General features: G+C 37.9%; 1 protein-coding gene across 3 annotated transcripts in view; it reads left to right on the top strand.

The window, feature by feature from the left end:
* dscama (Down syndrome cell adhesion molecule a) overlaps positions 1 to 12423 on the top strand; it is a 99217-nt gene that overhangs the window by 19815 nt on the left and 66979 nt on the right. For all 3 annotated transcript variants that reach the window (XM_061702701.1, XM_061702700.1, XM_061702702.1), the window contains exons 2-3: positions 8 to 325; positions 1161 to 1310. In XM_061702701.1, coding sequence (XP_061558685.1) covers positions 8 to 325; positions 1161 to 1310 — 468 coding nt within the window. The remainder of the gene's footprint in view (positions 1 to 7; positions 326 to 1160; positions 1311 to 12423) is intronic.

Genomic DNA, 12423 nt, shown 5'->3' with positions numbered 1-12423 from the left:
CTTGCAGTTTTCTGTGAAGATCTACGTTCCAGCTTATATTTTGTCAATGCATCTGTGCAAGAGGTAGTGTTCGCCAGCACCACAGGGACGTCAGTGCCCTGTCCCGCAGCAGGCGTGCCACCTGTCTCACTGCGCTGGTATCTGGCCACCGGTGAGGAGATCTATGATGTGCCAGGAATCCGCCATGTGCACTCCAATGGCACCCTTCAGATCTTCCACATCCCACCTTCCAGTTTCAGCAAACTCATCCACGACAACACCTACTATTGCACAGCGGAGAACCCCTCAGGGAGAATCAGGAGCCAAGATGTCCATATTAAGGCTGGTCAGTATCTCTGCACTTAAATGCCAACCATGGTCTGTCTATAAGATTCATCAGCAGAAAACTCCGAAATATGTGATACTTCGCTTGGAATTAATGAGATCCGACCTTAAAGCGTCCAGCCAGAACTAAACACACAAAAGCATTTCAGGTACATTACAGTCGATTTGCTTCAAGCTATTGCGTGTACTCAACTTAATTTATTTTTGGGGGCAGCCTTACCAAGTAAGTAAATGCAGACATACTGGCATATATCCAGGGAGAACAGGTTGTGATAAATGAGGACATATAAGATGATCCAAGTACACCTAGAAATAAATATAGTTTATATGATGTTTTAATAATTTAACAATCTGTTTCGGCTGGAAGTATCTCAGCCTGTAAGGACTTGGGCTTGGAGTCAGAGAACTCTGACTCAAGTCCCACTATGAGCAAAAATTTTAAAATGGCAACTTGATGTTGGAGAGATGCTAGTCTACTTGCTGCCTACCATCGAGGTGCTCTTGAGCAAGGCAACATCCCCACCACTCCAGTTTAAGTGTTGCAGCACAATTTGAATACCTCTTTCACTCTGAATTCTGTGTCTGGTGTACAATGCAAAGTATAAATCAGAGTGTGAGATGAATTTGTCCTTGAGGGTCTATAATGAGTATAATAGTTTAAAACTTTGATGTAATTAAAGTTTTACATCCATGGTGGGTGCTGCCATTGTTGTGTCCTACCAGACTTCAAAATTCAAAGTTGTGTTCCACTGCACGTCAGAGTCGGAAATTTCTGACTCCAGTTTTCTGCAATGCAACATTCAATAAAAAAATATCTCTTTGTACCTCCCTACCAGTCCTCCGGGAACCCTACACTGTTCGGGTGGAGGACCAGAAAGCCATGAGAGGCAATGTGGCCGTCTTCAAGTGCATTATCCCTGCCTCAGTGGAGGCCTACATCACTGTTGTGTCCTGGGAGAAAGACACAATGTCAATTAACGCTGAAAGTAAGTCACATTTCTTTGCAACAGCTTTTCTCGATTTCTGAGAGTGAACACGACACTTGGTCTTTTGGTGTCTTGTGGCTCTACTGAAGATTTTCAGCTGTGGGTTGTGACAGCAGATGGGTTGTCTCGATTAACAGTGCAAATCTCCTTCTAAAAATGAGGACTAGCTTGGGCTGAACTTACTAGCCAGGCGGCGTCTATGTCTGTGTTTGCAATTCTGTCTGACCCAGTGACAGCGAGGTCTCACTACAATTCCTCTGCCAGCCTTCCACGAGCACACAGGCTGCCAGCCATGTCACTTAGTCTCAGTGTATTGACCCATATCGCTGGCTGATAGGAAGCATTGCAGCGCTCCGATCATTCAAATCACTTAAATGGAACACTCGGCTATGTGATTGTTTCTCAACCCTGGGGGGCAAATTCACTTTATGTGGGGCATTTAGCAAACTCAATAGACACGAGTTAATGTCATTTTGCTTTTAGATAGAGGGCAAATGCTTTTGAGAGACTTTTTGTTGTTGTTGGTGGTGGTGGTGGCGGTGTTTTTGCCGTTTATCCTCTAAGGCAAACTCTGCCATGCCGAACTCTATAGCAATCTCATAATTGTCCATAAATGGATTTTTACTAGCATGTTTCCGATACAGGCTTAGCGAAGCCTTCTGTTGCTGCTGAATTGGCAAAATTAACTGTATGATTGATTGTTCCGCATTTATTGTTGAAACAGTTTTGCAATATATTACATATACAGTATTTGTATTTTGGATTTATGACTCTTGGGAGTGAAGTGTGAGCCCTGTCAAGACAAAATGTTGATTAAACAAAATAAAAAATCATCACATCTATAGCCATCAGCCATGTAAACGTTGTCAGAAAAATAATCCAGCCACCAATCCGTTGCTCTTCTCCATGCTAAATAATGGATGACGGAAGCCTATGAATCCATGAGCAAATGGTCTTTATTCACATGTCAGTGCATGCATCCCACCATTCTCATCCCACTGTAGTACACACACATTTTAAGTGCACTTTATGTTCTTTGTATCCATGTCTGTAGGTCTATCTGCACGGTAACTAACATCCCAGCACAAACATCTGCCAACCCTTCACTTTAATTTCCCCCGTTAATAAATAAAATAATATTAAAACGTCAAGTGAAAACAAAAACGCTTTTTAAAATATCACTTTTCTCTCTTGGACATGAATAATTGACTTTGGTTTCTGGGTTTGGAAAATGTAGCATGATGTGCATGTGTTTTTTCCAAATCTCACTGGACACAGACCATTTGGAGTTGTTGCAGCGTAGACTAACTAACCCCTGAGAAAACTGGTGAATATTAGAAAAGAAGTAAAGAAGTAAGCCTACTTTGTAAGTGCAAAGTCTATTATGGAGATACCTAATGACGTGCCATTTGTATTGCTCTTTTAAACAAACCAAAGGAGCAGAGAATAGTAAAAACAAATCGTTTTGGGTAAATATATTTTAGTTTGGTGAGATGTGTATCTTTGTGGTTTTTGGTATTATACCTGTATTTACATCCTATATGCACTGGACCCTTAAAACTAAAACATAACCTTTTCCAGAAGGCTGACCTTCAAATTGTTTGGCTTTGGACTTGATTCTCCCTACATTGTTTTTCCAGTTTTATCATCATAAAACAGAGATAATGTTTTAAGTAACATTTTAGTATTTCTTTTTCTTCACAAAATTTAGCGAACTTGGCACTCTTTATGGCCACTTTCACATTTTGTTACCGATATGTTTTATAGAACATATTTATAATAGCATGGTAAAAAGCATTCTGCCCCAAAGTATCTCCATCTTATTACACAAAGTAAACTTCCAGCCTAGTCATCCTTCTGTTTTTGCAGTACAAAGAGCCATCCACCCATTTTCTGTACCGCTTATCCTCACAAGTGTCGCGGGCAATACAAAGATGATTCCCTTTTTTTTTTTTTTTCTTAAATGGAGTTACAGCTATGACTTTGATTTTAACTTCAATACAGTAAAAAAAACGACATTCACATTGCTGGCAGGGTGTATCCAAACATTCTCACCCCTACGTTTAAGTTATTCTTGTACATGATAGGCAGTACGTAAGAACAGCGCAGCAAATCATTATTTTTGGAATGAATATTTTCAGTAATGCTGGTTGTCCAATCTGATACACAAATAACGAATCCCTTTATAGTATTGTACTTTTTTTTTTTTTTAACTAAATACCGCGCTTCAGGTGCAACACCAAGGGCACGTGCTTGTTCTTTTAAAGGTTTTAACTGGCTAGGATGTGCGCCATGTTAATGTTTTTGAGTCAGCCCAAATCGGTTCAAGATGTATGAATGGATGAATATGGTTCTAAATTTGGATGGTGGTTCATATTATACTGTATGTTGCAGTGGGTTGTGATAGTCAGTGGGGACAGTATGATGAAGGATAAGGCAAAAGAGGGCCCGGATGAACATTTCCTTTCAGAGTCAAGTGTGTCAAAGAGATAAGTCTCCTGCAACAAACAACAATCACACCTTTCATTAGAAAAATCCCGAGACGTTAGTTTGGATTGGTAGATTTGTAGGTTGTCCTCTTTGGGGATTTGTTGTCGTGGAGAGATGCCTGCAGCGACTGTTTTGCTGAGCTGGGCCAATCCCCAGGTGGAGCCTGTGCTGCAGTCACTGAGGAGGCCTTGTAGTCATTTGCCCAGGCCTGATGCTGCCTGCTCTGCATTCAGCAGCAGTAGGACCAAGATGGGTCGGAACACCTCCCCACCCTCCACACCCCAAGCACCACTGCAGACACAAGGCTTTCTTTTCATGCGGCACATGTGCTAAGCATCATCGCCGTCGGCCATCACATTCTCTTTTCTCAGCTGTCCATCTTCCAACTGCTGCCGTTTTTGCCTTTATGTATGCACACATATACTGCATTTCTACCAAATATTATGGTTCATTTCAGTTAGGTAAAGTATGTGTTTTTTGGTGTTTACTGTAAAGGGTCCCAATCTACCCATCTCGTACTGTTACACTTTTTAGCACTCTTCCATTATAGTGTCAAGCAATAGCGAGTAAAGGTGTTTTGTTGCCCAGGGAAAACAATGCTGTTGATGCCCCTCAACCTAAACAAATCATCCCTGGGGTTGCTGACGGCAATATTTTCATATCGACTTACTGACTTTTCGCCAGACAGAAATGTTATCGTCAATGGGACTTATTGTTTATGGAATAAACAACTTGGAACAGAAAGAAAAACAAATGATGCATTTCAAGAGAAATAATCCATGTTGATTGTGTCGTTTGTTCACAGATATTAGCAACACTCAATACAATTCATGTTGTTGTAACTGTTGGCAAATTATATATGCTCTTGTTACACTATTTATGTTGCTAACTAACCGGAATGAAATAGCCATTAACCGATGAATCGGTCGGCCAATTTAATCAGCCGATAGTAGCCCTTTTCAAATTAAAAAAAGAAATCACCCTTTTCATAAAAAAATCAGCCATATTTTGGCAGATTTTTGACAATTTCGTTTTTTTTATTAACACATAACAGCGTAAGACAAAGATAGTGACATTCGTACACATAAGAAAAAATAAGCCATTTTTTTCTCTCTATTGTAAAGTTACACAAACACTAAAGGACTAAATATTGTAAAACAGTCAAATGTTCAGTTTGTAGTTCATATCTTTGTTGTTGTCAGCAATTAATGTAACAATAAATTTTATTTTATTCCTTATATTTTTTTTATTTCCACTGCCAGGCCTCCATGTTAACATGGCTATTTGGATTCAACAGCCGTCAATGGCAGTGAATGAGTTTTAATCAAACAATTAATCGGTTATCGGAATTTTATTCTGCTAAATATCAGAATTGGCATTGACATAAAAAAAATACATATCGGTCGGGGCCTATTAAAAATGCTCTGTGGTTGAAGGTTCAGGTCAATGTTCATATAGTGCCCATGGGTATAACTAAATGGTAGTGATCCTAAACGATTATTTGAAGATGATTAACCTTGCACATTTCCCTTCACCACTCTTTAAATAAATACATGTGGAATCAATCTAAGAAAATTAATCTCATCAATAACAAATAATGACAGTTTACGATTAAGGTTTTCAGTTATCAAACAAGCCAGGTAGGAAAGCGATAACAATGAAAAAAACCCTCCACATTTGGCTATCAATTCCCCAATGTACTTGGAAAACATACTGTTTGTTTTTTCTTACATGTCTATATTAATATAGTTTTAATGAGATGTGAATTGGCATCATAAAATAACAGATTATATTAACACATTCAGCCTGCCCTGCTGCTCAACCATCTTGTGTATTTCACGGTTTGATTCTTAACAATTTGTTGACATTTGGCGATGTGTGTAGAATTATTTCTCATGCCATTGCTAAGAGATACAAAAGCTATTTACAAGATATTGGCTTATTTGAATGTACATATAGAACGGGCCTTAAATATCAAGACTTACAGTTTGCTTCGAATATCAAAAGGCTGTCAGACATTTTTCATGTTTTCAAAGTATCCCGTCTCCCCTGTTTCCATCCTACCACTGCAAAGTATTACCATAATAATACAAATATTGTTCAGTTAACACCTCTCTGTGCCATCAGCCCTGAACCTTATCACGAAGGCAGAATTTGTGTTAAGCTTTTTGATACATATGATTAGATTTTGCAGATTTGTCATAAAGTTGTAGCCAATTGTCTGTTGTCATCTACAATAAAACAAATGATAGTACTGTTATATAGTGTAATTAACTTTTACGACCTTATGGTATGTGTGAAACATAAACACAATGCTACCACCTAATTAATTCTGGAAATATACATTGTCTTAAATGTTTTAATTTAAAAACTAACAGTAGTGCCATTGCTAGTACAACGCAACATAAGACGTGTCCACTAATAATAACAAAAGAAGTGATCTGGGGTTGCTATGACAGTGATTCTGCGATTGTTCTTTCACAGTGCGCCATCAACTAAATATAATGAAGCTTTCATTTTAAAGTCGCAATCCTACGTATTGTTACTCAAAATGAATACAGTCAGTGTAATTGTTATCATGGCTTACAATAGCACCGCATGATTGAAGATTTGATGTCCTCAGTGAACTTTGGAACAAGACTTCTATAGTCTCTGCAGATTTGCCTGTGAGGATCTTACAACTCTGACGTCCAAAATGTAAAACTATCCAATACAATGGCGCAGAGATACATTTTTCTATCACCAGCTTTTCAGAAGCATTCTTTTTGTGTGAGCAGTTCACATTTGAAGCTCATGCATTGGTCAGCAGATGTGTCAAATTAATTTCTGTATTAAAGTAATGTTATGTCATTAAGTGTCTGGATGAATTATTTTGGACTACCAAATCACTGGCTTGTGAACACACGATATTTCAATATTGTACCAGATTTTGCTATGAATGGTGCAAAAGTTTCATCAAAATTGTCTCATGAGATCAGGGGTATATATATATTTTTCAAAAAACCTACCACTCTCTTTTGACACTTTCTTGTTGAAAAATGATTACTCAACAAATGAAAATTCACTTTAGAAAAATGAGAATAATTTTGGTCTTAGCTGTGTGCATTACAATTTTTTTTAATTATTGATTGATTGATATTATTATTGTACTGCATTTTGCTTGCTCATCAAGTACTAATCTATAAATCTGCCAGTGGCTCATGCCTGTTGATGTGAGCGCACCTGACCTGTGTATTCTCATATTGTCCACGTATCTATGGATATAGTCAGTAGATGGAGGAACGTCCTTGTTGGCAGGTGTTCAGTTTCATTGCATTGCCAACATACAGTAAATGCTGACATTTTGGAACAGCAACCGTAATGAAAGATGTTTTGGCTGGTATAATGACAGCGACGCATTGATTACTGTATATAGTGTTTAAAACAAGTATAGCAATTTTGATTGTGTCCAGCCTTGCAGCTCTGTCACGATAGGTTTGACTCTTTTCTTAGAATTCTGCACAGTAATTTCTGCTATTGGTGCAGCACAACCTTGAGCTAGGAGGTGGGCGGGTAATGGTTTTCCTAGTCCCTGTGTGACGGGGTGTAGCCGCAGGAGCAGGAGACTCAGCCTCCCTCTACCTCTCCTTGTCGACGGGCAGGATTGTAGCTGTGACAGGCGGGATGTAGTCGTTTTCCAGCATTCGTCATTCTGTCTGCCGGTGATTGGCTGGGGTATTGTTATTCACACAGGAAAATGGGTCATCCGGCCTTTGGAGAATGTGTGTTAACATGGACAGACACCACCAAACATGCATACCTATACTGGCATCCTTCACATTTCAGGATTATCTTCTACAGCAGGACATAGTTGGAATATATAAAAGAAAAAAATGCACTGTACATATACACTGTGTATATGGTGAGTACTGATAAAAGTATTGAATTCTCTGTGTCTCATAAGCTGCTTCTTTCCGCCAAGCCAGTAGTAGAGGCTTAGCTAGATATCTACACGGGTGCAGTGAAGGAAGAAAAAGAATGGGGAGGAAAATCAATATCATTGTGCATTAATCTAGCTGCAGTTGCTACAAAGCATTGTGGGAAAATTATGGGTGGATACATTGGGGCGGGGCAACATGAAGACTCCATGGTTAGTCATAACAATAAAGAATCGTAGAAACTAGGGCGGCCTTTATTGATTATTTTAATAATCGATCCATTTGTTGATTAATTTTTCGACTAAGGGATGAATCCGATCTAAAAACATTTTTTTAAATTCCATCGCTTAGTTAAAAAGGATGTTTTTTCAAATTTACAGCAGAGAAAATTCACAAACATAAATCTATTATGATTCAGTTTCTTGTTTGATGCGTGACATGTCAGAAAAACTGTAAAAATTTGGATCATTGTTTTACAAAGTAAAAGCAGATCTTTGCAAATGTCTTGTTTTGATTAAACACAAAGACAGTGAGTCTGCTTTGAAGGACTACAGAAGTCTGAATATTCATGTTAAGAGGCTGAAATACAGAGGATTTTGACAATTTTAAGTTAAACAACGTCTCTCAATGATTAATCGATTATAAAATGGTTGTTGATGAATTTGATAATCAATTAGTTGGCGATTAATCGATTGATTGTCGCACCTAGAAACCTGAATGCTTTTGTGTTTATTACAGATAATAGGGTTATTATTTCTCAAACTGCATTTTCAATTCATTGATTAGCCATGCTTTAAAAATTTGTTTGAAGAAATATTGGAAAGCACTACAAGAATTGTATTTAGAGTGAATAAAGAGAACCGGGAAAGCCCACATTAAAAATATAACAATAATTTGGGGCGAGTTTTTGTGAACAACTGCGTGAGCAGAGTCCAACAGTTGACGAATGTTTCTTAACATACAATTTCAAGGAATTTAGGGATTTCATCATGTACGGTACATAATGATTCAGAGAATCTGGAGAAAATCAAATAAAAACAGAGTACAATGATTTGCAAATCATGTTCAACCTATATTTAACTGAATACAGTACAAGGACAAGATATCTAATTTTCAAACTGATCAACTTTATTGTTTTTAGCAAGTAATCATTAACTTAGAATGTAAGCGGCAAAACCGAAAACCGACATTGAATGCCCATGACCATTATTGTGTAAACAGTCACGAGGGCTCGGGAACATTTAAAAAAAACATTGTCACTTAACACAGTTCGTCGCTACATCGACAAATGCAAGTTAAAACTCTACCATCGAAAGCGAAAGTCATATATCAACAACACCGAGAAACACCGCCGGCTTCTCTGGGCCAGAGCTCATCTGAGATGGACTGACGCAAAGTGAAAATGTGTGCTGTGGTCTGACGAGTCCACATCTCAAATTATTTTTGGAAATCATCGATGTGGTGTCCTCTGGGCCAAAAAGGAAAAGGACCATCCGGATCTTTATCAGCACAAAGTTCAAAAGCCAGTATCTGTGATGATATGGGGGTGTGTTTGTGGCTACAACATGGGTAACTTGCACATCTGTGAAGGCACCATGACTGCTGAAAGGTACAAACAAATTTAGGAACAACATACAGAATGCTGCCATCCAAGCAACAGCTTTTTCAGGGACAACCCTGCTTATTTCAGCAAGACAATGCCAGGCCACATTCTGCACGTGTTACAACAGTGTGGCTTCGTAGTAAAAGAGTGTGATTACTAGACTGGCCTGCCTACAGTCCAGACCTGTCTCCCATTGAAAATGTGTGCAGGCGCAAATTACGACAATGGAGACCCCAAACTGTTGAGAAACTGAAGTTATACATCAAGCAAGAACGGGAAAAAAAATTCTATCTTACAAAGCTTCAACAATTAGTGTCCTCAGTTCGAAAACATTTTTGAGTTTTGTTCAAAGGATAGGTGATGTAACACAGTGGTAAACATTCCCCCGTCCCAGCTTTTTTGGAACATGTGGCAGGCATCGACTTCAACATGAGAGCATAGTTGCAAAAAAAACAAAAAAACAAAGTTTATCAGATTGAGCATTAGATATAGCTTTGCAGTTTATTCAATTGAATATAGGTTGAAAAGGATTTGCACATCATTGTAGTCTATTTTTATTTGTTTTACACAGCGGCCCAGATTCATAGGAATTGGGGTTTCTATGTTAAAACACACAAGGAATTTGACATATTTAGTGTACGTTTATGACATATGCGCACATATATGTACAAATTCAATAAGCAATATGAATCTAAAAGTCATAGATAGAGCGATGCCCTTTCTCTCTTACCTTTAGTCCTTGGGTGCCACAAGGATTACCCTCCCACCTTTTCACGGTACTGTTTGCTCACCAATAACCGAAATGTGTTCTTTATTAAACTCTGGGGGCTAAGGAACAATTAGGGTGTGAGCGGGAGGTGGAAGACATGTGCACGCATGTGTATGGTTAAATGCGAGCAGAAGCAGCAGCAGGAGCAGGTGGAGGGACTGAAGACTGCTTAATCTTTTGATAAACAGTGAGGTCTCCTTTGTGCCGCTGCAATTTGGCATACAGTATCTTCTCTGTGTTGGAGGGTCTCAGTAGGTTAAAGTGACTGGCATGGTTGTCACTCCATACATACCTTTCTGTGATTCCCAAGTGTAGTGACATAGTGACATCTTGAACTAAATAGACACCTAAGCCCAAACAGATTTTATGTATTATTTTTTTTTTTTTTATCCCATCAGAATTTTTTCGCTAACTCCGTTGCGCAACAAAACAGAAAAACCTCAGATAATTGTAGTCTTACCGTCTGCCACTTTGCTGTCCGAAATGTGCAGTATTACAGATACTGAGGAATTAGCGTGAAAAATATTTTCGGGGCGCTTTGAAAACAAATTAATGATAAGATGCACTCTGTTAAATTTGTCAACATAACTAATCCAAGTTGCTGCACAGTTTTCTGGCATATTTTGGAAATGCAAGGGCATTTTTTTGGATATACTTGGCAAATAAAGATGGATCTGATTCTGATTCTGATTCAGATTCGACATCAGCCATTTGTGCTAAATGCCTGAAGGCCATTTTTGGCAACCAAGTTCACGGAAGTCAGAAACATTGTAAGGAAGATAGGAAAAACATCGAAATACTTAAAGACTTACATATACTTTTACAAATAAGCCATTCATCCATATTTTTATATTTACATATCCTTTTCAGAATCACAGGGTGCTGAAGCCTATCCCAGCTAACTTTGGGCAAAAGTTAACCTTGGACTAGTTACCAGTAAATCACAGCGCTCATAAAGACATGGCCCATTCAATGTCCTTTTGACAATCAATACATTTTTACTGTTATGAATATTTGAATTATTGGCAGCTGTTATCCAACAAAAGGTCAGAATTGTTTGTAAGAAAAAAAAAAACACATTGTAAAGTCATATCTTTCACACTTTTAATGCCAAAATGTCTTCAAATTCAAGTTTCATCATTTGAAACATGTTTTATGAAGGTTATATTTTTGGAAACATGATTTTGCTCCTATTGGTTAATATGCCTTTCCCATGAAAATTAATACAAATGCCTCTTAGTGTCTCAGAGTTCCTTTATTTGGTTCTTTTAAAAACCTTCTTTGTCTCTCAAGCTGTCTTTGCCGTTAACGCCATTGGAGAGAGCCTCCTTATGATCTGTGCGCTGAAGTGCCAGCATGAGTGTTATTCCTGAGAAACGAATGAATACGTATGAATTTGTGAAAGTGTCGTAACCATTGAACTTCTTTACCGTTCTTACGATTGTATGAAGACAAGAATGTAATTGGTTTAATGAGTAGTTAGGATCATCTGCAGCGTTTGAAGGGCAACACATGTAAATTGTGCAACTCACACAATATTTATGAAGCTGGTTGTCTTTACCGTTAAGCACTTTTGTCTTTTCTGTAATAAAAACAAGTTTATTTCAATGGGCCACCACCATTTGCTCTGTCAATGAGGATTGACTTGACTAAACCTAAAATTTGAAATCATCAATAACTTTTTGTAAATAGGACTTTAGCGTGTCTGTTTCAGCACAAGAAACATTTCCCCATTTAAAACGAAGGTGGCATAAAAGAAAATCCCAAATTAGATTTTTTTTTTTTTTTTTTTTTTAGTTATTGATCAAATTTTATGAAAATGACCCGTATACACATTATGATTTATTTGTCCTTTGATACAATTATGAACATCTAATTATATTCATTAATTGTATAAATTATGAAGGTGTTATGTTTTGAGAATTTTTGTTCTACTGAATAGAAAGTGATACTTTTTGTGAAAGCAAACAATATACAGTAATTACTGCAGGTTGAGTTCATGCTGTACAGTTCTGGCATTAAAATGCAGATAGAGTATATTTATAAACATGTGGCATCCATTACAAGCATTCAAGCAATCAATTTATGTAACATCAGTGAGGAAAAGGGAGAGTTTAAAATATGCATGATGACTGTCTGTCAACAAAAAGCGAGGGGTCATCCTTCCCATCACTTCACCATCTCATCCATGTTTAACCTCACGATCCCACGATGCCAGACGCCTTTTTTTTTAAAAAAAATGCAGAATATTGTTTTGCATATAAACGTGTGTGTGTGTGTGTGTGTGTGTGTGTGTGTGTGTGTGCGCGCGTCTGTGCATCAGAAGGAGAGAGA

Source organism: Phycodurus eques, chromosome 17, assembly GCF_024500275.1.
Source record: "Phycodurus eques isolate BA_2022a chromosome 17, UOR_Pequ_1.1, whole genome shotgun sequence".
Lineage (NCBI taxonomy): Eukaryota > Metazoa > Chordata > Actinopteri > Syngnathiformes > Syngnathidae > Phycodurus > Phycodurus eques.
The sequence above is the reverse complement of the archived record's forward strand: the minus strand, read 5'-3'. Positions and strand labels throughout refer to the sequence as shown.